This window comes from Hippocampus bargibanti, linkage group LG19, assembly GCF_051943395.1.
Source record: "Hippocampus bargibanti isolate YZ-2025 linkage group LG19, ASM5194339v1, whole genome shotgun sequence".
NCBI lineage: Eukaryota > Metazoa > Chordata > Actinopteri > Syngnathiformes > Syngnathidae > Hippocampus > Hippocampus bargibanti.
The window spans coordinates 1,706,272-1,733,998 of NC_142752.1; the positions used below are offsets into that span (position 1 = coordinate 1,706,272).

General features: G+C 40.1%; 3 protein-coding genes across 3 annotated transcripts; 1 reads left to right on the forward strand and 2 right to left on the reverse strand.

The window, feature by feature from the left end:
* Nucleotides 1–8,804: 8,804 nt before the first annotated feature.
* On the reverse strand, nt 8,805–14,105 carry LOC148883515 (uncharacterized). Its single transcript, XM_089022262.1, has 5 exons — nt 13,848–14,105; nt 10,777–12,765; nt 10,279–10,404; nt 9,238–9,312; nt 8,805–9,101 (listed from the first exon to the last, which is right to left on the reverse strand). Exons 2-5 carry the CDS (start codon nt 12,740–12,742, stop codon nt 8,983–8,985), a joined length of 2,286 nt encoding a protein of 761 aa, XP_088878388.1. The 5' UTR covers nt 12,743–12,765; nt 13,848–14,105; the 3' UTR covers nt 8,805–8,982.
* vsnl1a (visinin-like 1a) lies at nt 13,558–25,802 on the forward strand. Its single transcript, XM_089022273.1, has 4 exons — nt 13,558–13,783; nt 16,469–16,635; nt 22,076–22,291; nt 23,225–25,802. Exons 2-4 carry the CDS (start codon nt 16,474–16,476, stop codon nt 23,420–23,422), a joined length of 576 nt encoding a protein of 191 aa, XP_088878399.1. The 5' UTR covers nt 13,558–13,783; nt 16,469–16,473; the 3' UTR covers nt 23,423–25,802.
* On the reverse strand, nt 23,427–27,324 carry sf3b6 (splicing factor 3b, subunit 6). The gene is made up of 4 exons (XM_089022274.1): nt 27,165–27,324; nt 26,590–26,708; nt 26,258–26,396; nt 23,427–26,174 (listed from the first exon to the last, which is right to left on the reverse strand). The coding sequence occupies exons 1-4, from the start codon at nt 27,192–27,194 to the stop codon at nt 26,085–26,087; spliced, it is 378 nt and encodes a 125-aa protein (XP_088878400.1). The 5' UTR covers nt 27,195–27,324; the 3' UTR covers nt 23,427–26,084.
* Between the last annotated feature and the right edge of the window lie 403 nt (nt 27,325–27,727).

Below are 27,727 nucleotides of genomic sequence, written 5' to 3' on the forward strand. Positions count from 1 at the left end.
TTTACGAACCGCGGCGCTCTCGCCTACCCCAACTGGGTTTGGCAAGCTGACCGGAACGGCAAAGACGATGGAGACCCCCCCCCCCCCTCCCCGATTGTACACCCCATACATCCTTCTCTCCTCTCTTGCTAAGTCACGGAGTGTCGCCCTCGCTCACTGATTGGTATGCAGAAGCAGGCCTTGCTCTGTTCTGCAGCGTGAATGCGCCGCCGCATGTTAGCGAGCGAGCGAGGGAATCGTACCGCAGTGGCGGGTGGGGCTCGCTAACCTGATAAGAAACCTCCTTCTTCTCTCCTGCACCAAGAAAGCCGTTTTGCAATCATCATCTGACAAGTATAATAATAATAATAATAATAATAATAATAATAATAATAATAATAATAATAATAATAATAATAATAATAATAATAATAAAGTAGCTAAACGATACCGTCATACGGCATACAAACCACTTTTACAGTCTAATATAATTGACTCTAAATGCTTAGATTTAAAGAATGATATATTTAGTGTTCTTGTTTTCTTTGCGGTTGCCGCAATGAGGCATGGAGGAATCGCTAGTGCATCTGCATCCGCTTTCCTCGGCACTGGTGAGGAGACCTGCTTGGCTTTTTTCTCTCCCGGCGCTACTTGAGCCCAATTACACTTGAAGCAATAAATCCTTAGCAATGTAATTTCCCCTCTAGACAAGATCTGGAGGGCTTCCACACTCTTTTTCCACTCCCGACACAGCCACAGAGCCTTTTTTTCACTTCCTTGTTTGTCTCTTTTATCATTATTGGGTGATATATGTCACCATTAGTGCACCGGTGTCAAAGTCAAGGCCCGAGGGCCGAATCTGGTCCGCCATGTCATTTTATTCGGCCGGCAAAAGCAAATCAAACTTTTTCAAAATGCTAGCTAAAGTACGTAAATCAAATTTGTGAATTCCATGATGCTTGTGAAAGTCCGAACCAAAATGTCAAATTGATGTGGTGTCAAAGTCAAAGCCCGGGGGCTGAATTTGGACCACCACCATCATTTTATTCGGCACGTGAAAGCAAATCAAACTTGTGAAATTCCATGATGCTTGCTAAACTCCGAACTAAAATGTCAAAATTTCCCATGTAAACCACAATAAAACTTTAAATTATTGGGTGTCAAAGTCAAGGCCCGGGGGCCAAATCTGGCCCGCCGCATCATTTTATTCGGCCCGCAAAAGCAATTCAAACTTGTGAAATTCCATGATGCTTGCTCAAATCTGAACTAAAATTTCAAATCCGCACCAAAATGTCAAATTATCGAATGTTAACCACAATAACAGTCATTATTTTTGACTTCAAATGTCAAAACTAGTTATTAATTAATATGTTGTGCGCTCTATATGTAATATGTGGAAGGGGGTGAAACATTCTAATAGCGTCCCCAAAATCATAACGGCCCTCAAGAGGAAATCTGCCGAAAAGCACCAACCGTCTAACAACAAGCAATAGAATGAAAAATTACAAACGTTAACGAGAAATTTATCTTCTGTGTATGCTCTTTATCTAGCTATACAGCTATCTATCTAGCTAGCTAGCTATCAATTTACCATCTATTAGCTATATAGCTGATGAGCTAGCTACCAATTAGCTATATAACTATCTGGCTGGCTGGCTACCTAGCTAGCTATCTATTAGCAAACTAGCTAGCTTTCTATCTATTTGAGTTACTTCCGGGTTAAGTAAACGCTAGCGCGTGTGGCTGCCGCTGCTCACCCACAGAAAAGCTTATCATGTGACTGTAAAGTGACCTTGAGAGTTTTGAAAGGCGCTTAGAAATGAAATGTATTATTATTATTATGATGATAATATGTAACATCATTCTAACGTAAATAAGATTCCTCCCGCGGGTTTGACAATGACACGTAGCGATTGTTAACCTTCAACCGTGGACTCTTTTGGATGCGGCTTTTAAAATTTAATTAAGTCCCCGTCGCCTATTTTTAACAACTGGCTCAATTATTTAAAGCCTTTTTCCTCGTCTGCTGGGCTGTCCGTGCTTGCGTCTTAGAAGCATTGGTGGATATGTAGATATAAAAATAAATATATATATAAGTTTCGGATTCACATTTTTATTGATTTATTTATTTTTGCCTTGACTGATTTTTCTGACGGTTTTCCAAACTGCGTTTGTAACAAAACATAGAAACTGTCTTACCTCTTTCTGTAAAATAGCGATTTTATCACAGAAAAAAGAGGAAAAATTATAAATAAAAAAAAGACTTGGAGACTGGAAGAAAAAGGTGTCAAAGTCAAGGCCCGGGGGCCGAATCTGGCCCGCCACATCATTTCAATCGACCCGCAAAAGCAAATCGAACTTGTGAAATTTCGCGACGTTTGCTAAAATCCGAACTAAAATGTCAAATTGTCCCATGTAAACCACAATAAAATTTAAAATTATCGGGGTGTCAAAGTCAATGCTCGGGGGGCCAAATCTGGCCGGCCACATCATTTTATTCGGCCCGCGAAAGCAAATCCAACTTGTGAAATTCCGTGGCTTTTGCTACAATCTGAACTAAAATGTCAAATTGTCCCATGTAAACTACGATAAAACGTACAATTATTGAGGTGTCAAAGTAACGGCCCGAGGGCCAAATCTGGCCCACCACATCATTTTAATCGGCCCGTAAAAGCACTGCAAACTTGTGAAATTTCATGATGCTTGCTGAATTCCGAACCAAAATTTCAAATTGTCCCACTCAAACCACAATAACAGTCATTATTTTTGAATTAAAACTTGAAAACTATTTATTCATTAACTCATCCTCTGTCATTCACAAATTTATTCGGGAATTGAAAATATGACATAGAGCGCCATTTCCGATCTGAATGTTTTCAAGCGGAGATGTGGAAAAAAGGGCTATGAGGGTGGGGTCTTTTATTTTAGCCCGCTATTGAACTAGCACCGGAGCCTCTTCATGAAAAGCTTTTCTTCGGAATAATAAAAGCCTAATCAGGCTCAGGCGCAATTAAAGCAAGCATCTGGGTTGGCCCCCGCAATCAAAGCAAAGCGCTTGCTCAGAGTGACCTCGCTGTCCTTAATCTGCTCTCCACTCCAGTCACACGACCGCGGAGAAGTTCCCGGTGCCGCCATATCAAATGCGATTTTATTCGCTCGGCCGACGACGACGGTGCGCTGAAAGGAATACGATGCAAGCGAGGTATCCCCCCCCCCCCGATGGAACGAAAGAAATCAAAGAGCACGAGGAGAGCTTGGCCAAACACGGCAGCGAGTCGGCACATTGTGTTTGATGACATTTAGTCATCCAACCGTTGTGACGCTCTTAAAATGAGTCACGGTCTGACTCACGGCTGCTCTTACGGCCTAATCAAAGAGAATGATGACTTAGATCTGAAATTGCGATCCTCCAGAGGACTGTTATCCTCTCATCGGCCACAAAATTAGATACACTAGTGGTATCGAGTTCAGGGGATTGGACACCCGCGTGTTAGGTGACTACGTTGAATTTATTTTGGTCTCTTATTTTTATTTATTAATTTATTTATTGGTATCACGAAAACTTGGTATTCGAACAGGGGTGTGTAGACTTTTTATATGTACCGTACATCTTGCTTGGTGGTTATAATACGCTGAATTCAAACATATTGTTGTTCAACAAAGCGATGACTTCTGCATTCTCCTATTTTTCCTGTTCTGTCATCCATCTATCCATCCACCCACCAACCCAATCGATCCATCCATCAATCCATCCATCTTTCCATTCACCCATCCGCCCAATAATTACCCGAATTGATGGATCCATCCAATCGATAGATCCATTGATCCATCCATCCAACCAGATCCATCCATTGATCGATCCATCTATCCATTCACCCCCCCACCGAATAACTACCCGAATCGATGGATGCATCCAATCGAAAAATCCATTGATCCATCCATCCATCCACCCAATAATTACCCACCCACAGACCCAATCGATCCATCCATCTTTCCATTCACCCATCCGCCCAATAATTACCCGAATTGATGGATCCATCCAATCGATAGATCCATTGATCCATCCATTGATCAATCCATCCATCCATCTATCCATTCACCCCGCCACCCAATAATTACCCAAGTCGATGGATCCATCCAATCGAAAGATCCATTGATCCACCAATCCAGATCCATTCATTCATCCAGATCCATCCACCCAATAATTACCCACCCACAGACCTAATTGATCCATCCATCGATCCATCCATCTTTCCATTCACCCATCCACCCAATAATTACCCAAGTCGATGGATCCATCCAATCGATAGATCCATTGATCCATCCATCCATCATCCATCCATTCATCCAATAATTACACACCCACCTAATCGTTCCATCCATTGATCCATCCATCTTTCCATTCATCCATCCACCCAATAATTACCCAAATCGATGGATGTATCCAATCGAAACATCCATTGATCCATCCAGCCAGATCCATTCATTCATCTAACTCCATCCATTCATCCAGATCCATCCATCCATCAAAATCCATCCATCCACCCAATAATACCCACCCACCCAATCAATGCATCAATGGATCCATCCATAGATCCATCCACCCATCCATCCATCCTCAAAGGCCACATTTATATAAGCCGCGCTGAAAGCCAACCGCAGTAAAGTGGATGGACATTCCGACCTCCGTTGTGAGAGGATTCCAAATGGCATCGCCGCTCACTCGGAATTAATGGAGTTGGTTACACACAAAGGAGGGAAAGGAGGGTAGGATTTTCTTCAAGAGCAGATCTCCAAAGTTACTTTTCTTCTCGGTAAATAATGATGAATACTCAGAAACATATGGCATCGTCCATATTTGTTTGGTTCCATATTAAATAAATGAGCAATGCAAGATTAAAATTCAACGAACGACGTAATTAGGCATCGGGATGATTGCTATCAATTCAATTTTGACGACTGCTGTATAATAACGTGCAATATTCCCCTTTGTTTCCCACTCCTCGGTTTAATCCATCCCAAACTTCAGAGTGCAAATCAAATCAAGTGCCTCATCGTTCATCACAGACATCTCCTTTTTTTTTGCGACTTGATCCACAAGGTGCACTTTTAAGTTAAACGTCCGTGTGGGTGAAGAATCTATTTTCCCATATTGCGATTGCTTCATCCTTTTAAGGTAATTTATCGGCACAGAAAAAAAAACAGGCGCCAGACGTCTAATTCTAAATAGACCCCGATGTGCATTTGAAGCGATCGCTCACTCCATGACATGACAGAGAATTAGAGCCGATGCACCAAAAAAATAAAAATTTAAATTAAAAATAAAGTCTGCGTTGCCATGGTGAAAATACACGTTAAGGGAATGCTGCTGCGTGAGACACAAACGCAAGCCTGGAGGACGAATGAGACATTCTCCATTTATACATAAATGCAATAAATAAATACATCTAACTATAAATAAATATAAATCAACATAAATAAATATAAATAAATACAAATAAAAAAATAAAAAATACATAAATAAATAAATACATCTAACTATAAATAACTATAAATCAATATAAATACAAATAAATAGAAAAATAAACAAATACATAAATAAAATAAAAAATAAAATAAAAAAAATAAAAAATAGATAGATAGATAGATAGATAGATAGATAGATAGATAGATAGATAGATAGATAGATAGATAGATAGATAGATAGATAGATAGATAGATAGATAGATAGATAGATAGATAGATAGATAGGTAGGTAGGTGGGTAGATAGGTAACACCCAATCACCCATATTTATACATATATATATTTTTTTGTTGTTGTCATTTGTAATCTCGTTAGCATCAGCTCGTTAGCCTCAACCTGCGTTCACGACATAGCAGAGTTCGGCGAATACAAAAATAGAAGCGGTATTGATCTCCATCCCCAGCTGGATCTCGTTACACGTGTCCTATTTATCCCCGCAAATACGTTTGTTGGTGCGGCAGTTTGTCATGGCGTTGTCACATATCAAACCAAGAAGGAAAATTTTCCACTGGAATGAAAAAGGAATAGCGTATTTTCCGGTGTATAAGGCGCATCACCAATGAATGGTGTATTTTCAAACTTTTTCCATATATAAGATGCACCGGACTATAAGGCGCACACATTTTAAAACATTTTCCACATATAAGGCGCACCGGACTATAAGGTGCACCTATTTTCAAACCATTTCCATATATAAGGCACAGTGGACTATAAGGCGCACCTATTTTCAAACTGTTTCCATATATAAGGTGCACCGGACTATAACGTTATAGTTCTCCAAATATCATATATAAATAGATAAAAGTTTTCCAATGGAGTCAATGGCTGCTGACAGTCGTCGCGAAACCTGTTGTGGTCTCAATATGACTTCCCATATAAGGCGCACCAACCGGCGTATAAGGCGCAGGGTCATCTTTTGAAAAAAAAATCAAGCCTTTTGGGTGCACCTTACACAGCGGAAAATACAGTAGTTATGTTTTTTCTCTCCATTCTTTCTACCATAACGGAAGCGAGTTTGCGATTGGTCGGCTACCGGTTCAGGGTGTCGGCAGCCTACGACCCAATGAAAACCGGGATTGTTTCCTGCATCATTGTGGGAATTAGTGGAAAATTTTGGCAGCTACGATGGATCTTAATAATTAAACATGAAATGTCGGGAATAAGCATTTTCACAGTCCGAATGATACGAGTATTTTTATTTAGTATTTTTTTTTCGCGCGAGTTGAAGTAATTACAGTAAAGTCTCGTTATATCGATATCGGATATATCGATAGTCCCGGTTATATCGATACTATTTCTATGCACGCACGGGGAAAATTACATGCAAACAGGGTCGGATATATCGATAGTCCCGGTTATATCGATATTTTTTCAGACTCCCTTGAATATCGATATAACAAGACTTTACTGTATCATGTGTGACAGGCAGCGGCAGAGCTAATTTAAAGTGATCATTGCAAAAAGCTCATCGGAATTTGTCATGCTAATGAGTGGCTGCTTAGTCGATGAATTGATTTGAACACAGATCCTCATCAATTTCCAAAATATATATATATATTAATATTTTTAATGCTCCAAAGAGATTTTGCAATTTACAGATGGGATAACGAATCAGCGGCTTGTTTCGCAATCTGATCTAGCTCACATTTATTTTCAACCTTACGGGAACAATGCATCAAGCTGGCTAACTGTGCTTGCGTCAAGAAAAATGACTCCAAGTCGCGAGAACGCCGATCAGTCTTTCGGGCTGCCACGCGGTAATGGCGGCGAAAAATAGAAAGGGAGAAATGTACGATCCTACGTGATAGATGTTGAGGCTTCTGGGACAAAAAGATAAAAAGAACCATGTTTTCTGTGCTGTAAATGAGCGGCCTTGTTAAGTCGGCAGCCTCTCTCTCAGCATTGATTTATTGTGAACAAATGCTGCTCAGCCGAGATCGCCGTTACAAAGATTTAAAAACGCACCGGAGGGGACGTTTAACGGGACATTTAGGGCTTGATTTACGACGTTTTCAAATACTGGGAATGGAAACTAGCAGCGGCCGAATGAAAAGCTTCATGGGATGAAATATAACGATAAAAATAGAATTTAACTAGTTGGATTTGCTTTGGTGGACCGAATAAAATGATGTGACGGGCCACATTTGGCCCCTGGGCCTTGACTTGGACACCCATCCTGTAGAGACTGGAATTTTTGGACCGTTCATTGTCATCTCACAACTTATACGGGTCCCCTTTGGGATACTATATTTTTTTCTGAGGGGCTAAGGGGGGCTAATAAAGGTTCCACTGCCCCGTGTAACACCTGCCATATCCTATTTCCACATTAATTTTAGTTAACGCCGCACTCGGTAACAACCGTGGCTATTCCGCATTGTATTTTTAGTCCCCAAGTGGGTCATATCACTGCGTCTGCGGTCCTGTGATGACTATTGATCTGCGCTGGGGCCAACAAATTACACGACTGGTTGGCTCCCACATACGGTATATCGGCGTGTAATGCACGTTTCAATCCCGCTCGGTTTGCTGTGCAAAGATGCCGCATTATGACAGCTTGACGCCGTATAGCTTTGATACCCTGCACACATTGGACGTGCGCAGAACTGCCGGCAAGTAAACACGGCATGACAACCTCAAAATTTAGTGTCATCATAATTTGAAGAATGATCTTAGTTTTATTCCCTTTGTGCTTTCTACTATCTTTGTGACTTTATTTCCTGTATACAGTGCGCCGATGGAACTGCCGCGGCTTGGAATTGAAGCTGATTTGACAGCAGATGTGAGACAATATTTTTACGTCAATGGATGCTACAGCTTCGTGTTTGTTTTCAACATTTAGCTTGTAGCAGACATGCATCTTTCTCTACATTAAATCACAAAAGGTTGAGTGGAGGACGAGCTAGCTATCTGTTAGCTATCTATTAGTTAGCTAGCTTTCTCGCCAGGTTACTTAGCTATCGAATTAGCTGTCTATTAGCTAGCTAGCTTTCTATCTGAGTTACTTCCGGATTGAGTGAAGGCCTAGCTAGCTATCTGTTAGCTATATATTAGCTAGCTAGCTTCCTAGCAGAGTTACTTCCGGCTTGAGTGAACGCAGGCGCGTGTGGCTGCCGCTGCTCACCTACAGAAAAAGTTATCCTGTGACTGTGAAGTGACTTTGAGGGTTTTGTAAGGCGCTTATAAATGGAATGTGTTATTATTATTATTATTATTACATAACAGCCAAAATCGATTTCATGAGCCACAAAAGAAACATTTTCCTTATCTATATGAACTCATTTAATGTATAATAATATTCATAAGGTCAACAAGAGTTCTGAAACACCAACCGTGGTTCAACTGGAGTATTAACCGAGAATAAATATCTGCAACAGTATTAAATATTATAAATAACGGGCAGTTGGAGTTGTGTGTGCAAATTTTCTCTCAGTGAAAAAAACTAACTGCAACACTCACTTATTTTTTTTAGGGGTGGGGTTCATTTGCACGGGTGGAAACGGTGCAAAGATTTGGTCTTGGCTCTCTTGGACAGTCCCAGTCGGATTGGCCGGGTGCACGTCCTCAGGGGTTTCAGTTTCTTGGTCTCCCATGGTGGTTCTGGGCAAGAAGAACCCCCCAAAATAAAAACAAAAAAAATAACTTAAAGGACAACCGACACCATTTTTTGTTTCCTAACTGACATCAGAAAAACGTTTTATCGCATCTATAATACCCAAAACCATCACTGACTCACCGTGGCTTTGTGGCTGCGCGACAGGAATGAAGGACGGGGACCACGCTGTCTTTTTCAGCTCTGTCTGATGGGTCTCTGCAAGCCACATATTGAAAGTGAGACGCGGCTAGGGATGAGTGGCTAATCCGATTTTTTATTTTTATCTGTTATCTGTTCCTCTTCATACAATGCGCCTCCATTCATAGCAGCGTTATCGTTTCCCGGCAGGTAATCGGGGAAAGGGGAATGAACCTCGAAATGCTGACAAAGAGGTTCCGAAATTATTATTTTTCTCCTTTTTAAAAAGGGGAGACGGAGTTCATCGTGGATTTTTTTGGGAGCAGAACCTTTAAAAAAAGTAGTGTATTTTCCCATGTATAAGGCGCACCGGAGTATGAGGCGCACCCTCAATGAATGGTGTCTTTTCAAATATTTTTCCATGTATAAGGCGCACTGGCGTATAAGGCGCAGGGTCAACCTTTGAAGAAAATCAAGGCTTTTGGGTGCGCCTTATAGTTTACACTTTTTTGTTATACTTTAAAATTCTTCTTTATACATTTAAAGCTATCCATAACCTTGCCCCCCCATACCTATCTGACCTTCTTCAAATTTCTATTCCCTCTCGTTCCCTCAGATCCTTGTCCTCCGTCCACCTCTGTGCGACGCCCCCTTGCCCGTCTCAGTACGATGGGGGACAGGGCTTTCAGCTGCTCTGCTCCCAAACTCTGGAACTCACTTTCTCCCAACATTCGTAACGTCGATTCTCTTCCCACCTTCAAATTCATCTCAAAACACACCTATTTAAAATCACATTTTCTGTGTAGGTCTTTCTCTTGTTTCTATTTATAATTGTATTTTATTTATTGTATTCTATTTGTGATTGAATTTTATTTATTATAGTACCTATGCTTGTCTGTGACTGTAAAGTGTCCTTTAGAGCTATGAAAGGCGCTTAAAATGAAATGTATTTTTGTTATTATTATATATCGGAAAAAAACGGTAATGAAAATTAATCTTTTTTTTAATGTTTTTCCAGTAGACAAAATGAAAAAGAAAATTAACCATTACGATTTTCTGCCAGTTGACTTGACGCTTCTTTGGATTCGTGGTACGCGACGGGCACTTCCTGTTCACCTCCACGGTGAGGATCTCTTCCACAGATTTCTAAATTGCGGCCTTCATCAGGACCTAAGAACAAAATATAAAAATACGTTAGATGAAAACACAATTTAGCAAAATTGTCTTAAAGTATCTTTTGTAATGGTGACAGATTATGACGGTCAAAAAGTTGTTACAATGTAACCAAAACGATCCAAATCGATTGTTTGTTGATACCGTATAACCGTAAAACTCATTCTATAGCATAAAACTCAGAATTGAGACAGCAACAACGGCCTTCAAAAGCAACTTTGAAGGAGAAATGTACAGTCTGTTAAATGGAACACTAAAAACAGTTCTTATATGAACCGCGGTCTTTGAGGAATTGCCTCATACGCAATGTTCTTAATAATCTCGAACCACCGAGACTGAAAAAGCTCAATCGAAGTGAGATGTAGTTACCTAAAGTTGAATCTCTGCGGCGAGAAACTTCTGGACTGCTGTGACATTTGTTTTCGGAGACTTTGCTGCACGGGGTGTACCCACACTGCTGGGACGGCGTCCCGTTGTCACGTACAATTTCACTTTTACAGATATCAAAATAGACGCAGAGTTCTTTTAAGACTAGGTCAAATTCATTTTTCATCTGGAATTCCAGGCACTGGATCAGGTCTTCGGGTTGCGGAATCTCGTATCCGGCTTTAGTGGACAACTCAGAAGCAATCATGAGCTCTCCGGATAAACCTGGAGTAGAGTTCGTATCAACGCCACCGTCTCCTGGTTGGCCCTGGTCCTCGTCCATCTTTTTTGGCTTCTCTGGATGTTTAGCCTCTGTTTCGGGATAGCCGTTCCTTTGGACGGCGTCGTCATCATCATCATCGTCATCTGGTGCCAGTGGGATTTTCTGGAAATTGTCAAAACCAGCTGGGAAAGCGGAGAATTTCCCCTCAGACTTTGGAGCCATGACACGATCTGTGTTCTGTGAGAGGAGTCTGCGGCAAAACTCACGAGGCCCCAGTTCTATGGCATCGCCGAACGAAGCCAAAAGCTCAACTTTGCACTCTAGCATCTCCACTGTTTCTTGGCATTCCGAGAATTGTGTGATGTCATGTCGAGCTGCCTGTTCTGGTGTCAGTCGACTGCCCTGTAGGAAGTCCTCCCCGGGTATCTGCTCATTTGAGTCCACATTGCTCGAGACTAGTTGTTGCGGAGTCGGCTCATCTGATCTTATTTCACCTGTCATTATTATTACCGATGGAGGTAATAATTCTTCACCTGCGATGCTCTCAACGTTACCGCTATTCTCTTCAGCCGCCCTGACAGTTTCGCTCCAGAGTGCAGGCTCCATTACTTGGACAAGGTCTGGATCATTATCTCCTTCAGCAGACTCAATGCTGATTACCGCAGACATGTCATTCTCTGGCGTCTGATGAACTCTTTCCCCCTGTGTTCCGACTGCCGTCTCATCGTGTTCTCCTTTTGCACGTCCAAAGTTATCAGTGCTTTGTGTTTCGGTTGAAGTGTACATGGCTTGTGGAATGTGGTAAGAGATAAGTGATACCTCAGTACATTTAACCGGAGAGACGGTGTTGCTTGTTCCTTTATCATTAGCTTGGTCATTTGTTTCCTTGTCGAGCTCAACATGACTATCACACGAGTCCACTTTGCTTTTATCCTGCGACAACATGAGGGGAATACGCTTATCAGGCGAAGGGACAAATAATTGAAACTCCTCAATACGACTGGGAGATTTCACCTCCTCATCTCGTCCCGCTCCCAGTCTGAAGATCGTATCTGCGAAATCCTCCTCCTTTTGATTACTCTCATCAAATGCAACAGATTGGCTTGGAATAGAAAATGCAACAGATTGGCTTGGAATAGAGTCATGTTGGTTGGACTGGGAAGATAAATCAGACTGATGTCTGACATCCCTATCATCAGACAATTTATTTTCGCAAGGTGAGCTGCAATCAGCGGGAGGTTTGTCTTCCAGTGATTTATCCAGTTGACGCTGGGGGTGCGCGAACATGTCAGCAGTGGTGTCTTTCAAAGAGCATACTCCTGATAATGGGTTTGGGCTGAGCTCGTCTTGCTGATCATAATTTTTCAGATGAAGAAAGGGACTCTCTTCAGTGGTGACACAGATTTCAGGTGCGTTTGACGTTGTACCATCATTCTGAGGCCCGGCAGATCCTGGAGGATCTTGAATTGGTTCACCAGGGTCTTTTTCCACAGTATGCCCATTTTGTTCAGAGCAAAAATGGTCTGAATCCTGGAGTGAAGTTTGTAATGTCAAAATATCTGGGAGATCACACGCTATTGTATTACTGTTTGTCAATATATCGTCTCTTCTTGCTCTTTTGGGAGAGATGGGGACACATTTAGTCTCTGTTTCAAGGCTTATGCTTCCGTGCACGATATCATCCATTTTGTCTGTAAAGCAAAGCCTGCCTATAAAAACATAAACACATTACATGTTATTCACTGATGGACAGCAGCAACAATGCTGTTGAAAGAATAAACAGTTATTTAAACTGTTTATTTTTTCAACAGCATTGTTGTATTGCTGTATTTAACAGTATAGCATTAAAACGATGCTAAAAGTAAAATGTGTTTGCATAACAGCTGTCAACTGTCCGAAATTTCTAATAGCAAGTATACATTTTGGACAGTGCTGGTTTTGGTCGAGGTTGTTGTGAGACTAACATGTTGAACACACGCTACATAAAGTTCAGTGAAATTATATAAAAATGAGATCATAAGAGAATGACTACTGTATTTTTTTTAAAGGGTATGCTAACGAGCCCAAGAAACTAGCTTAAGAGAGCGCATTGGTTCATCGACTTTTCACGACGATTTCTTCATTCACATTTACATTGACAGTATGTAATATAATTATAAATATACTTAATAATCGTAAATCACCTTTAAACCAGCCTGTTAGTTTGTTTAACCAGCCCACAAGAATAAAGGCTACTTTCGGACTAGCTAGCAGCTAGCTTGAAAAATAGCATCTCGTTCGAGAACCAACGGAGTGGCGCCAAACCGGTGGCGAGAGAACGCTGATGTCAATGCAGAAGCAGTTTTTTAATGAGCCGATGTCATATTCGATGTTTGCTATACAATTGACTATTATTTACGATTATTAGTTGGTGCCATTTCATGTCAGGCGTAGCCTGAGGACACACGAACGACGCGCACACACGCATCGAGGGAGATAAGCGTTTCTCTCCCTCACTCTCTGCGTGTCTTTTGCTCAGTGCATCACTGGCAGTGTGCGTTCAGCAGCATCATCCTACGCACCTGCACCGCTCACGATTCGACACGGGGAAAATATAATATACAAATTAAAATAAGATTAAATAAAACGAGACAAGCAACGACTGCAACCAAGAAAGGAGAAGCTGGACTAAGGACGTTTTTTAATCGCTCCTTGCAGTTTTGAACGTATCCTCCTCGACTTTTTCAGGTAGGATGCTATTCTTTTTTGATTTGCACGATTAGTTACTGACGTGTTATTATTTAATGTTTACCTGCATGATGCAACCGAGTGCGTCACGTCCCCTTCTGTTTCCATTGGATTAATGTTTGGATGATTGCCCCATATTGATATTAAAATGACGAAACGCATTCCCTAAACCGTGTATGGTTAATATAAGAACAAAAATTGCATGGGGTTCTTTGTCTCAAAACGTTCTCACTCAACAACAAAAGTGACGAAAATGCTATCCTACTCCAAATGATTAGAAATCGTTTCCTAGCCTTAATCTGCAAGTTGCAACTAGATGTGGTTGATGAGATCAAGTGTTTTCCACTCCATCTGCCACTTTTTTTGCCAGGGTAACCACACCTCCTCCTCCTCATCATCGTCTTTCATAATGATAGCACTCTTGCTTAGGCTGCAAGCTGACAACACATAAAGATTCTCACAACACTCACGCCCGCGCACATGTGCGTGACACATATGTTTTCAAATCAACCCACATTGTCCAAGTGGATTTTCCTCTTCTGTCAGGGCTCCATCTCAAGGTCATCCCCCTTGGAAAGCCAATGATTGTTAAGGGAGACTGTGTTATGTAATAACCATCCCAACGCCTGACTGTGGGGCTGCTCTGCTGCACGTTGTTCACGAGGGTTGTTTAGATATACCTTATTTTATTATTTTATATCCGCATACACGCCTATGACAGTACGTCATCGTTTTTGTCTCGTCTCAGGGGCGACGAAGACTAAAAAGTTGTTAAATCATGAGTCATTCTGCATTTTTCACTGATATATGGACTCTGGAACTCATTTCGTCAACTAAAATAATGAGAATTGTGAACATAAATAAGCTATAGATATTCATGTGTCTTACAAAATTCATCATCGAAATGAAATTAATGTAGTAAAAAAATGATTGAAAATTCACGATGAATGCTTCTCATTTGCAACCTAAAACCTGACGTTGCTTGATTAGCTCGCTAATCCTAAAGCGCTAACACTGAGTAGCTTGTTACGAGGTATTAATTGTCTGCTTTTTGTCGATGTAAAGGTTTCTTCAGCCGTCATCTGTACTTCTTTGAAGGTGTCGGACGTTTCGCTTGTTATCCAAGATGCTTCTTCAGCGAACTAAAGTCTTACTGATAGTATCGGCCCTATATATATATATCCCTACTGTCCAGACATGGCGATGTTGCGCCTAAAAGCTAGCAACTACTCATTTGACGACAATGAGGTTCAAATCTTAGCGAAAGAACATAGATGGTTTGAAAGGGGAGTAAAAGAAGCGATTTTTATAAAACAGCTAAATCCTTCACTAAACTGTTCAATTTGGATCGTTCGTACAACAGCCTACTTAGGGAATATAGGATTAGTAATGCTGATGAGGTGATACCAGGGCAAATAGGGCAATCAGGCCAGTCGTTAGTCAGGAAGATAGAAGCAATCAGTGGAGCCGCAGGGAGTAGTCCTCTGCTTCCCCCAACCTGAGAGCAGGGACCAATCATAGCAGAGTTTGGACAGTAGGGATATACATAGGGCCGAGACTACCAGTAAGACTTTAGTTTTCTGACGAAGTTTCTTGGATAAGAAGCGAAACGTCCGACAAAGTACAGATGATGGCAGAAGCAACCTTTTCATCGATGGACCACTCCTGTACGACTGAGAGCTTACACAGATGTCTGTTTTTTTGTTTTCACACACAACGAAAAAAAAAAGAAAGAATATGAATGATATTGTAGTGATTCAGTTCCGACGCCTATGTTGTGAATAAAGCCCCTTCATTGCAATTTCCTAATAAGGAGCTTTTGTCGGTGAAGAAGAGGTTAGCGAAAGGCTACGTCGGTGTCCCGATGTTGAGCGCCGAGGAGGCTCTCTCCCTCTTTCACGGATCGATTTAGAATGACATTATATTGCTCGCATGCAATTGATTGTTGATTGTCTTGCAACAACCGATCGAACGCGCAGAAAACAGAGCGTACACAAAAGAACGCAAATCCATACAGACCATTTGTAAAATTCAAGTTGAAATTTTCAGTGAAAATGAAACATTGACGTTATTTCTGTTAGCGTGTTTAGGTCAGCTGTCAATGATTGGCCAAATAAATAAATAAAAATCAGAGTTAAAATTGCCCTCCCGTATTATTTTTATTTTACTTTTAATTTAAATAAAATGTCTTATTATCATTCTTATTTTAATAATAATAATTAATTTTAATTTTAATAAAATGTATTATTATTATTAGTATTATTATACATTTAATTAAAATTAAAATAATAATAATAATAATAATAATAATAATAATAATACAGAAGGGCAATTGTATTACTTATTTTTTTGTCATTTGGCACAATAAACAGGATGTTGCATATGCGTAAATGCATGAATTATGGGATATATGTACTGATTTGATATCCAGAACAATGTACTTGTTCAATGTACTTCAACATGCGGCCATGTTTCCCCTTTTCTAACTGTTTAGATATAAAAAAAATCACTAAAAAAATGTAATAATGAAAACAAAAAGCCCTTTTTGACTGAACGGACTTTGGAATGCCGTCGTGTAAAGAGGAAATAAATGAGAAAATAAAAAGATGAAAAAAAGCGAGAAAGTTTGATGAGAAAGCTTATAAATAAATGCAAACGTGTGTGTGTGTGTGTGTGTGTATGCAGGCAAAATGGGGAAACAGAACAGCAAGCTAACCCCCGAAGTGATGGAAGATCTGGTGAAGAACACGGAATTCAACGAACACGAGCTGAAGCAATGGTACAAAGGTTTCCTGAAGGATTGCCCAACCGGCCGTCTCAACCTCGACGAATTCCAGCAACTTTACGTCAAGGTGACTCACACGTATCCACCACGCACATTTGAAACCCTTTCAAAATAAAGCTCAAACCCATAATCAAGTCATTTAAAGGACAACCGACATCACTTTTTTGTTTCCTAACTGAGATCAGAAAAACGTTTGATAGCATCTAAAATACCCAAAACACACAGGCTGATATTTTGAGTCAAATGCAAAACACCAATAAAAATGACTTCAAGTGTCCAAAATCTGAAAAAAAAAAAAGGAACCGGAAGTGGCCAGTTTCAGAAGGTCCCGCCCCCTTGTTCGTGGTGTCACCCCAAGACGTCTTGCCTTGCTAGAGAATCAAAACAATGGCTTCAGATTCGGAAAAGATGCTTTCTTGTTACTCATCCATTTATGAATATGATTCAAGTAGTTCTGAAGAGGAAAGCATACATGTTTGCCATCGATTAAAGAATTTATTCCGTGCCATTTTGAGGTATCTGGGGGCGGGCAATGTCGCATCAAAACAGAGGCAGAAAATGGCGACAAAACTCAGTGTAAGGAATTAATCAACCTGTTTCCACAGGCTGATTAATTCCTTACACGGAGCTTTGTCACCCTCTTCTGCCTCTTTTTTGGTGCAACACATTTCAGACCAAACAAAGTACAGCAAAATGCATTGACGTGATGGAAAGACTGCTACAAGGTGTCCTTTTTTCGGTCAGGGGCGTTCCTTCAGTGACGTCACGTACGGACTCGTCACCAACTGAAAAAGAAGACTTCCGGAATATTCAGTGCGAGTCTTAAAACATAAAATATAGCTATATACGGTAAAATACGCTCAGTAGTAGTCATTTGAAGCCATTTTACAACTTGTCCGGAGACGTCGGTTGTCCTTTAAGTTGACCGGATCTCGATTTCTGATCACACGATTAATTTTGGATCGCGTGACGTTCAATTGTTCCGAGTTCCGATGTCATCCCGCATTTGTGCGGAGTGTACGAATAAAGCATTCCTCTTTTTTTGAACGGGTGCCAGGAAATGCCAGAGGGTGCCGGCAGTTACATAAGATGCGAGCTCGCTAGCGCGTTTCCTTTTAAATGCCAAGAGAGCTCACGCATCAGCTCACAAACAGAAAAGAAAGAGTCGACTTTTGCTGCAAGGCTTGCAAGATTTCAATTGGAAAAGTTCCAGACGAGCGTCAAACACCAGCGGAAATTTCCACTCCGTTGATCTTCTAAGAAAAATGAATACAATAATTCAAAATAAGAGCAACCCAAAATGTATTCTCAATAGAAGGAACGATCAGTAACATGGCCACAAAAACACCAACGTGGACTAAAGTCAAAGCCCAGCATCAAACGGCAACGGAAATTTCCACTCCATTGATCTGCACAAAAAAATTGCTCAAATACCGTATTTTCCGGTGTATAAGGCGCACCCAAAAGCCTTGATTTTCTTCAAAAGATGACCCTGCGCCTTACCTTATACTTTGGTGTTTGTATATTATATTTGGAAAACCTTTTTCATTCATTGAAGGTGCGCCTTATACTGCGGTGAGCCTTATACATGGAAAAAAGAGTTTCAAAATACACCATTCACTTGGGGGTGCGCCTTATACACTGGTGGACCTTATATATGGAAAAACATTTTGAAATACACCATTCTTTGGGGGTGCGCCTTATACTCCGCTGCACTATATATATGGAAAACGTTTTCAATTACACCATTCATTGGGGGTGCGCCTTATATAGAAAACGTTTGAAAATACACCATTCTTTGGGGGTGCGCCTTATACACCGATGCAACTTATATATGAAAAAAAAAAGTTTCAAAATACACCATTCATTGGGGGTGCGCCTTATATAGAAAACTTTTGAAAATACACCCTTCCTTGGGGTGCGCCTTACACTCCGGTGCACCTTATATATGAAAAAAAGAGTTTGAAAATACACCATTCTTTGGGGGTGCGCCTTATACTCCGCTGCACTATATATATGGAAAACGTTTTCAATTACACCATTCATTGGGGGTGCGCCTTATATAGAAAACGTTTGAAAACACACCATTCTTTGGGGGTGCGCCTTATTCTCCGGTACGCCTTATATATGGAAAAAAGTCATAAAACACACCATTCATTAGAGGTGCACCTTATACACCGATGCACCTATTTCAAAACAAGAGTCATCTCCACAAAAACTTCCAAGGCAGACACGAACGGTCGCGGTGAAAAAATCCCATTGATTGACGCACCCTATCGCGTTACTAGGCAACAGCGAATCCCCGATAGGACTTTTATTTAAATCCAGCAAGTCGATAAGTGGAAAAACGGTCTGCGGTGACCTCACGTTAACAGGACTCATTGTTCCTGTGAAGTGTGACTGCGCCTGTGTGTGTGTATGGTAGAGGGGGGGGTATTTGGTTTGTCGCTGGAAAACAGGAAACCAAAAGGGGCGGGCGGGGGCAAAAACAGGAAAAGTATGCATGTATGTGTGCATTATCAGTGGCGTTACGGCGCTGTTTCCTCCCTGCGCATGCATGTATGAAATTTGGCTGGGGGGTGGGGGGGGGGGGTTTCACACCTGTGCACCCCTTTCTCGCACCACTGTGCTCATTTCTTTGTTTTTCCCTCGCGGCACCGTTCAGCCCGTACTAAAGCGCAATTTGCCCTTTTGTATTTTGAAAGGAAAAGACTCAGTGACATTAGCGCATTTTCCGGTGTATAAGGCGCACCCAAAATAACCTTATACGCCTTATATGTGAAGTCATATTGAGCTACATCAGGTCTCGCAATACTGTCAGTATCCACCGACTCCATTTGCCACCATAGAAGAAGTCGTCAGTGCCATTACCGTATTTTCCGGTGTATAAGGCGCACCTAAAAGCCTTGATTTAACCTTATACGCCGGTGCGCCTTATATGTGAAGTCATATTGATCCAAAACAACTGTATCGCAACAACTGTGCCTTATATGGCTAATAAACAACATTGACATTCCTCCCAAATCAAAAACAGTGCTGGCGTATCCGTAACGGATACGCCATTCATATCCGCCGCGGAGGGAGCGAACAGTCTGGTGAAACCTCACAAAGGAGGAGCTCATCAAGGAAGTGAGAAAAGGATTTAGCAAGTTTTGTGTTGAAAATAACACCCCCACAACAGCGCACCCCCCCCCCCACCCCCTTCCAGATCCACATTTGTGTTTGCTTTTCCGTTCCTCAGATAACAGCTAAGCTGGACAGACATCTTGCGGCTTAAAAGCTTCCAGTTGATGAGCTCGCAAGGGTCAGGATTTCAACTAGGGGTGGGGTGGGGGGGGGTGCGATTTAGCCATTCTATGCGCATTGTGTTGCAGTTTGGGGACTTGCAGATTGCATGTAACTGGATTAGATTCCACTGGGAACCAAAAAAGGATCCAATGGAAGGCAGATGGTCAAATAAAGACATTGATTCCAATAATAATAATAATAATAATAATAATAATAATAATAATAATAATAATAATAATAATAATTTAAAAAAACTAAGAATCATAATAATAATAATAATAATAATAAAATACAAATTAATAAAAAATACAAACTAAAAAAAAATAAAATAATAATAATAATAATAATAACAACAACAACACGAACACCAACACTAAATAATAATAATAATAATATATACAAAAATAAATGAAATTATATTATTATTAATAATAATAACAATAACAACACAAACACTAAATAATAATAAATAAAAAATAATAAAAATAATAAAATAATTTCGTTTTCAATAATAATAATACTAATAATAATAATAACAACAACACAAACACTAAATAATAATAATAATACTAACACTAACAATAATAATAATAATAAAATAATAATAATAATAATAATAATAATAACAATAAATAATAATAATAATAATAAAAAAAGTAAAAAATAAATAATAATAACAATACAAATAAAAATAAAAAATAATAATAATAATAATAAACAAAAAATGGCTGACAAAATGAAAGCGCATCTCCAATTTCAATGGATTGAAATTTTTCTCGCTAAATGTGTTGGTTTTTTTTCATCCTCCCCGATAACTTGAATTTGCTCGTTCAAGTAAATTCGGGAAAGCTTTTGAAATATGTGATTAATAATAATAATAATAATAATAATAATACATTTTATTTCTAAGTGCCTTTCAAAACTCTCAAGGACACTTTACAGTCACGGGATAAGAACTTTTTTTTTGTGTGCGGGTGAGCAGCGGCAGCCATTTGCGCCAGCGTTCACTCTACACGGAAGTAACACAGCAGCAAAGCTGTAAAAGGAAGAGGAAAGGAAAGAAAGAAGTAGAAAAAAAAAATCCAGTAGCTGAAGGAAATTTATTCGGGAATTGAAAATATGACGTGTAGAGCGCCATTCCTCTTTTCAACATTTTGAATGGATTTCAACTTACGACCATTTTGACTTACGGCCGTTTGGTCGGAACGGAACTCGGTCGTAAGTCGGATGTTACCTGTATTTTTTATAAATCCCTTTGTCTCATGCCACCTTTTACGAACATCGTCGGGGTGCAGCGAAGCCTGTTTGAAAGCAGTCCGACAGCGCTGCCGGTTGAGATCGCTTTTCTTTTCTTTTCGCACAGAAGGTCGGAAGGAGGGACGGGAATACAGAATTTGCATCATCCGCGACGGGCGGGCGAGGGGCGACGGGAGGGAGGGCGTTTGCGTTGGGCGACTGTGTGTGTTGGACCGTGTGAGAGGGACAGAGCCTGCGTTGCCTCTTATGTAAGTAAACCCTCGGTGGCATGCGAGGCTGAAGCTAAAACGCAGTCGCTATTGTTGCTAACGTTTCAGCTTTTTTTTTTTGAAAAACAAAAACGTTGGATGAAAAAACAAATGAGGCTTTTTGTTTCATTTCCCCTGTGTGTGATTTTACATGACAGTAATTATCGGTGAAAAGGTTTCTTCAGCCGTCACTTTAGTCACAGGATAAGTCTTTCTGTGCGTGAGCAGCGGCAGCCACACCAGCGTTCACTCAACCCGGAAGTAACTCAAATAGGTAGAAGGCTACCTAGCTAGCTATTGTATAGTGAATAAATATCTAAGAAATAGCCAGATAGCCAGCAGCTAGCCAGCTAACAGCCAGCCAGCTAGATAGCTAATAGCTAGCTAGCTAATGGATAGCTCATAAAAAGCTTGCAAGTATTGCATTGTACTTTGGACAGCCACCATCATTTCAAGCTCATATATATGGCGCAAAGGTTCATTTTATTGTATATATTTTTTTAGAAAAACACAAAGATTGATTTTCTTTACCGCATTTTCCGATGTATAAGGCGCACCGCCAATGAATGGTGTCTTTTCAAACCTTTCCCACATATAAGGCACACAGGACTATAAGGCGCACTTTCAATGAATGAAAAGAACGTTTTCCAAATATAATATCTAAATATATCAAAAACAACAAAAAAAAATAAAATATTTTTTTTTACCTTGCAGTTTTTCCCTTACGGCGACGCGTCCAAGTTCGCCGAACACGCCTTTCGGACCTTCGACAAGAACGGCGACGGCACCATCGACTTCAGAGAGTTCATCTGCGCTTTATCCATTACATCGCGAGGCAGTTTTGAGCAAAAGCTCAACTGGGCCTTCAACATGTATGACCTGGACGGAGATGGAAAAATAACACGGGTGGAGATGTTGGAGATCATCGAGGTATGGATTATTTTTGGGGGGCTTTATGCTCGTTCGGAGAAATGGACAATGAAACAAAAAATGAATCATCACATTCGCCCTGTTGGGTATTTTAGATCTTGTTAGCCAATTCGCGCATTTCCTTTCAGCTTTGGGGCTTTTTTTTTGTTTGTTTGTGAGCTCCACAAAAAGAGTCAAGTGCAAAATAAGGGAAGGTGTGATGAACTCTTTTCGCACAGTTGGTTTTTGTTGGCCTGTACCGCCATCTGGTGGAGGAAGGTGGAACAGCTCTTGTTCAATAATATATTTATAATAATACATTTATACGAATAATAATAAAAATAAAATAATACTGTACATTTCATTTAAAAGCGCCTTTTAAAACTCTCAAGGTCACTTTTCAGTCACAGGATAGGTTTTGCAATAATAATAATCATCATAATAATAATCAGAATCAAAAATCTTCTAATATTCCCACAATGGGGAACTTTGCAATAATAATAATACATTTCATTTAGAAGCACCTTTTATAATAATAATAATAATTATTATTACATTTCATTTAGAAGTGCCTTTCAAAACTCAAGGACACTTTACAGTCACATAATTTTTTTTGTGTGGGTGAGCAGAGGCAGCCATTCGTGCCAACGTTCACTTTTAAAACTCTCATGGTCACCTTACAGTCACAGAATGTTTTTCAATAATAATACATTTAAAAGCACCTTTCAAACCTCTCAAAAATTGAGGTTTCTTACGCTAAATTGAATGTTGATATTGTCGTAAAAGTCAATAATATGTAGGTCCTGCAATTCGAGTGACAATGACAAAAACCCTGGCACTGGAGTGAACACATTTTTACACATCGTCTGCCAGTCAATGAGTTTTTTTTAATGAAATAAGCACTGAAAACGAAAATAGAATAAACGTGGATATCCATATCTCCATTTCTTCCAGGCGATCTACAAAATGGTGGGCACGGTGATCATGATGAAAATGAACGAAGACGGCCTGACGCCCCAACAACGGGTGGATAAGATCTTTTCCAAAATGGATAAAAACAACGACGACCAGATCTCACTAGACGAGTTCAAAGAAGCGGCTAAAAGCGACCCGTCCATCGTATTACTCCTGCAGTGTGACCTCCAGAAATAAGGTGAAAGGCGAGAAGGAAAAAAAAAAAAAAAAAAAAAAAAAACGCCATCATCGCCGCCATGGACTGCACAGAAACCAATTTCATGTTCCATTCAGTTAGCAGCTATTTCCACTGAACGACAACAAAAACGACAACAAAATTGCTTGGACTATCTTTCAATGGATTTTGCTTCTTGTGTTTCAAACACTCATGTGCATGAGAATGTCATTTGCTTAAAAAAAAAAAACCACATACGATATGCCACTGTATATTAAAACCACGCACAACTAATAAAGATACAGGTAACATCCGACTTACGACCGAGTTCCGTTCCGACCAAACGGTCGTAAGTCGAAATCCATTCAAAATGTTGAATAGAGACTCGCAGGCTAAATGACGCGCAAACTCCCCCGCCCCTCTGGTGCCATCACGCGGTCGATTGCTGTGCGAGAGTGTGACATGCTGGCTGGCCAAAATTGTCGTACGCGTTGCTGGCCTACTAGCGCATTGCAGTGCAAGGCGTAGAATTAAAATTTTAAAAATAGGGTCTGGAGATTGTGGTCGTAAGTACGGGTGGGCGTAAGTCCACCCGTACTTACGTCGGATGTGACCTGTTACCTCTACTTACGACCACCAGACACTTTTTCTTTATTTTACGCCTGGCACCGCAACGCGCAAGCAGCCAGCAACGCGTACGACAATTTTGGCCAGCCAGCATGTCACACACTTGCACAGCAATTTACTGTGCGACTACACTCAATACAGTAGTTATACAGTGCAGATACGGTCTCGGCAACATTTCGTGTAGTACTGTACACTGCTTTTTTTCCTTCGGCGTCCGCCCGAGTCCGAGCGTGTGTGTCGGGTGACCTCTTCTAGCCGTTAGCATGGAGAGCAGGGTATGTATAACATTTAGAAATGAACTGTACAGTAAACATCTTTGTATACATTACAGTAAACAGTTTGCTATATAGTATTCAATAGAAAACGTTGCTTAAAAACAACAGATTGACATCGTATACTATCCTGTGGCGTAAACGTCACGTCGGCCATTTTGAATGGATTTCGACTTACGACCGCTTAACTTACGAACGGAACCCGGTCGTAACTCGGATGTTAACTGAATATACTGAAATAATTTCAAAATAAGATGCCAAAATGTGAAGTGTGTAATGTTTTATTCCCTCTAGTTTTATTTTATCGGAACGTCACTGATATGCTACACTGGATTAGCCGCTATACTCTCTCGTTCTTCTTCTCTTTGTTGTTCAACTGATTGCTAGCTATGCGTGTTTACTCAAATCAACCAAATCAAAATTACTCATGGGAATGCATTTTCCTCTATCCTTTCAATATTAGATCTAGATAATACTAATAATAATAAAAAAAGGAGAAATGGTTTCTATGGCGTTTCCTTCTCAGACATGGTTGTACAGTCCGCGAAAAGAAATATACTATAAAACAAATCAAAACAAATACACTTTGTCCATGTTAGCGCTTTGTTACGGCTTCAGCTGTTGCTAGCTAGCTATTAGCAATCTATATAATAATAATAATAATACATTTCATTTCCAAGCGCCTTTCAAAACTCTCAAGGTCACTTTACAGTCACAGGATAAGTTTTTCTGTGTGGTGAGCAGCGGCAGCCACACACGCCAGCGTTCACTCAACCCGGAAGTAAATCAAATAGATAGAAAGCTAGATAGAACGCTAGATAGCTAGCTAGCCAATCGATAGCCAACAGATACCTAGCTAGATAGCTACCCAGTTAGCCAGATGGCTAGATAGCAAATAGCTTGCAAATGTTGATAATAATAATAATAATAACAATCTAATAGCTAATCTAATCTATTCGCTAGCTAGCTAGCTTTCTATCTGTTTGAGTTATTCCGAGTTGAGTGAACGCTGGCACGGGTGGCAGAAAAACTAATCCTCTGACTGTAAAGTGACCTTGAGAGTCTTGAAAGGCGCTTAGAAATCAAATGGATTATTATTATTAAAAAAATTGCATGCTATCCATTTGAGTCGTACAGCGCCAACAAGTTTCATTTTAACAGTCGGAAAAGGTCAAGTAGAGCCGCGTTGACCCAATTTAGCCACCGTCCAAAGTTAACCTTTTTGTACTTTTTTAATATCACCGATGCCGCTTTCATTTTGTGGATGCAAAAGTAGCTCGTGTCGATAAGGTCAACGAAAGAGCGGCCATTGCGATCAAATCAACCCTATCCTCTTCAATAGCCTAGCATGTCATTAGCATAACATGTCCCCCGCGCAAGCAGTACTGTATTTCTCAGCAGTCTTCTTTTTACTTTTTTTTGTTGATTTATTATTTTTTTTGGGTGGGAGAATGTTTCTGTTCATCCAAAATGCCAAATATAATCTACAGGCAAGTGTGTGTACTTTTTTTTTTTTGTAGCATGTATTATGTTTCCTAGCAACATGGCTGCACTACACTCTGTGTTGTGATTTAAATTAATAAAAGGAACTCAATGGGCCATTTTGTCTTTCTTACTTCCGACGTGATGACAGAAAACGGGGATGTCAACGATAGATTTCAGAGTGAAAAAGAAAAATATTTATTTTAAAAACAGCGCGATATTATTTTTAAGCCCCCCCCCAAAAAAAAAAAAAAAAAAAACATTGTGAAGAGAACAAAAAAGACGAAGAGATCTTATCGTAATTCTACTTTGGGGGATCTGTGTTGATCCCATATTTCTCTTTCAAGAGCTTCAACTGTTCCTCTTTCTTTTTTGTGTCCATTTTCTGGAATGCCTGTAAAATAACACAAAAAAAAAAAACATCCGAATTATAAATTCAAAATTTCACAATAAAAAAAAAAAAAGCCGTCCACGTACCCTGTTTGCGTTGTAATAGAGAACCACAAGGTAGCGGTTGCAGACGTTGAAGCCCGACAGGTGATCGCAAGCATTTTTGGCATCAAAAATATCTTCATAAACAACGTAAGCTGTTCCTCTTGTTTCGGGTGTGTTACCTCTGTCAAGAATAAACGCTCAATGAATTAAAGGTGATATATTTTGTGTTTAAATTGGTATCTCATGTATAATTGGAAAATACAATCAAATAGATGCATCACCAAGGGTTGGTAGATGCTACATCTCAAAATCCATTGAAAAAAAGGATGTTTGCTGAGAACTTCAAGAATTTCAGGCTAATGCAAAGCACTTACGTTCTGATTTGACGTATGGGCCCATATTTTCCAAAGATATCATACATTTCTTCCGCCGTGATCTTATAGGGAAGGTTCCTGATGTAAAGGATTCTGTTAACCTCTGGAGGAAGTCGTATCTGAACAGAAGCAAATAATAATGTTATGAATTGGATCGAATCCGGTTTCTCGTGTGTTGGTTCTCTTTGGAGTCCCAATTGACTTTGAGTGTGAGTCAGAGGGCAAATATTAACAAAGTAACTAACCATTGTGTCACTGCAGTACCATTAAGTTAATGTAAACAACACAAAAATATTCCAGCATAATGCGGTGCTAAACCACTAAAAGCTATAGACTCGATACATTATGTTACATTATACCAATACAACGGAGCAGCCTAAACCTAGCATTAGTAACAACAGGATTCTGTAAACTAGAAAGAAGAGTATTTTGAAACGTGTTCGTATTATAAAATATAACTTGTTTCATCGGTCCCCACTACGGTCGACGGACTGTGGTTGGCAAACAACACTGCGGTAAAATTGTATCCCCATATTCAACAAAACGAAAACGGCATTAAGTAAATAAACACTTACGTTAGCGCGTTTCGCTGCTTGCATCGCCATTTTGAATAAGTATTGTTGTATTTCTTGAAGAAATTAAAAATCGTAGCACTAGCTAATAACACTAGCGTGTTGATAGCGGCAAGATGGCACCGTCGCTCGCCGATTACGCATTCCGTTTTCGGGGTCATGCGCTTCCTAATGCGTCACTTCCTTGTGTCGCGTCTCATTGTTAACGACGCATTTTTCTCGTGGAGCATTCCATTGTAAGCAGGCGTGTTTGTATTGTTTAATCACGATATAAAAAAGCAGACATTAATTATATTGATTATAATGTGAAAAGATTTGGGTTTAGATAAAAAAGCAGTTTTTAATGCAACCGAAAATGGGTTCTCGACTTGCACGTCACTTCCAGTGTCACGTCTCATTGTGACACATCGTCGATGCGTCGTATGAGCAAGCGTGTTTTTCTTGTTAAATCACGATATAAAAATCAGATATTAATAACATTAATTATAATTGGAAATATTTCGGTTTTAGACCAAAAAGTTGGGGTTTTAATGCCCCGGTTAACAACCGAAAATGGGTTATCGACT

Bases quoted from the DNA above. Each gene is read 5' to 3' on its own strand.
- LOC148883515 (XM_089022262.1), bottom strand. From the start codon at position 12,742: ATGGATGATATCGTGCACGGAAGCATAAGCCTTGAAACAGAGACTAAA. The intron at 10,405-10,776 runs GTAACTACATCT...TTTTGTTCTTAG, and splicing joins CCGCAGAGATTCAACTTTAG to GTCCTGATGAAGGCCGCAAT. The intron at 9,102-9,237 runs GTGAGTCAGTGA...CTTCTTGCCCAG, and splicing joins CGCGCAGCCACAAAGCCACG to AACCACCATGGGAGACCAAG.
- vsnl1a (XM_089022273.1), top strand. From the start codon at position 16,474: ATGGGGAAACAGAACAGCAAGCTAACCCCCGAAGTGATGGAAGATCTG. The intron at 16,636-22,075 runs GTGACTCACACG...TTTACCTTGCAG, and splicing joins TCCAGCAACTTTACGTCAAG to TTTTTCCCTTACGGCGACGC. The intron at 22,292-23,224 runs GTATGGATTATT...CATTTCTTCCAG, and splicing joins AGATGTTGGAGATCATCGAG to GCGATCTACAAAATGGTGGG.
- sf3b6 (XM_089022274.1), bottom strand. From the start codon at position 27,194: ATGGCGATGCAAGCAGCGAAACGCGCTAAC. The intron at 26,709-27,164 runs GTAAGTGTTTAT...GCTTCTGTTCAG, and splicing joins AAGCAGCGAAACGCGCTAAC to ATACGACTTCCTCCAGAGGT. The intron at 26,175-26,257 runs GTACGTGGACGG...GTTATTTTACAG, and splicing joins TCTATTACAACGCAAACAGG to GCATTCCAGAAAATGGACAC.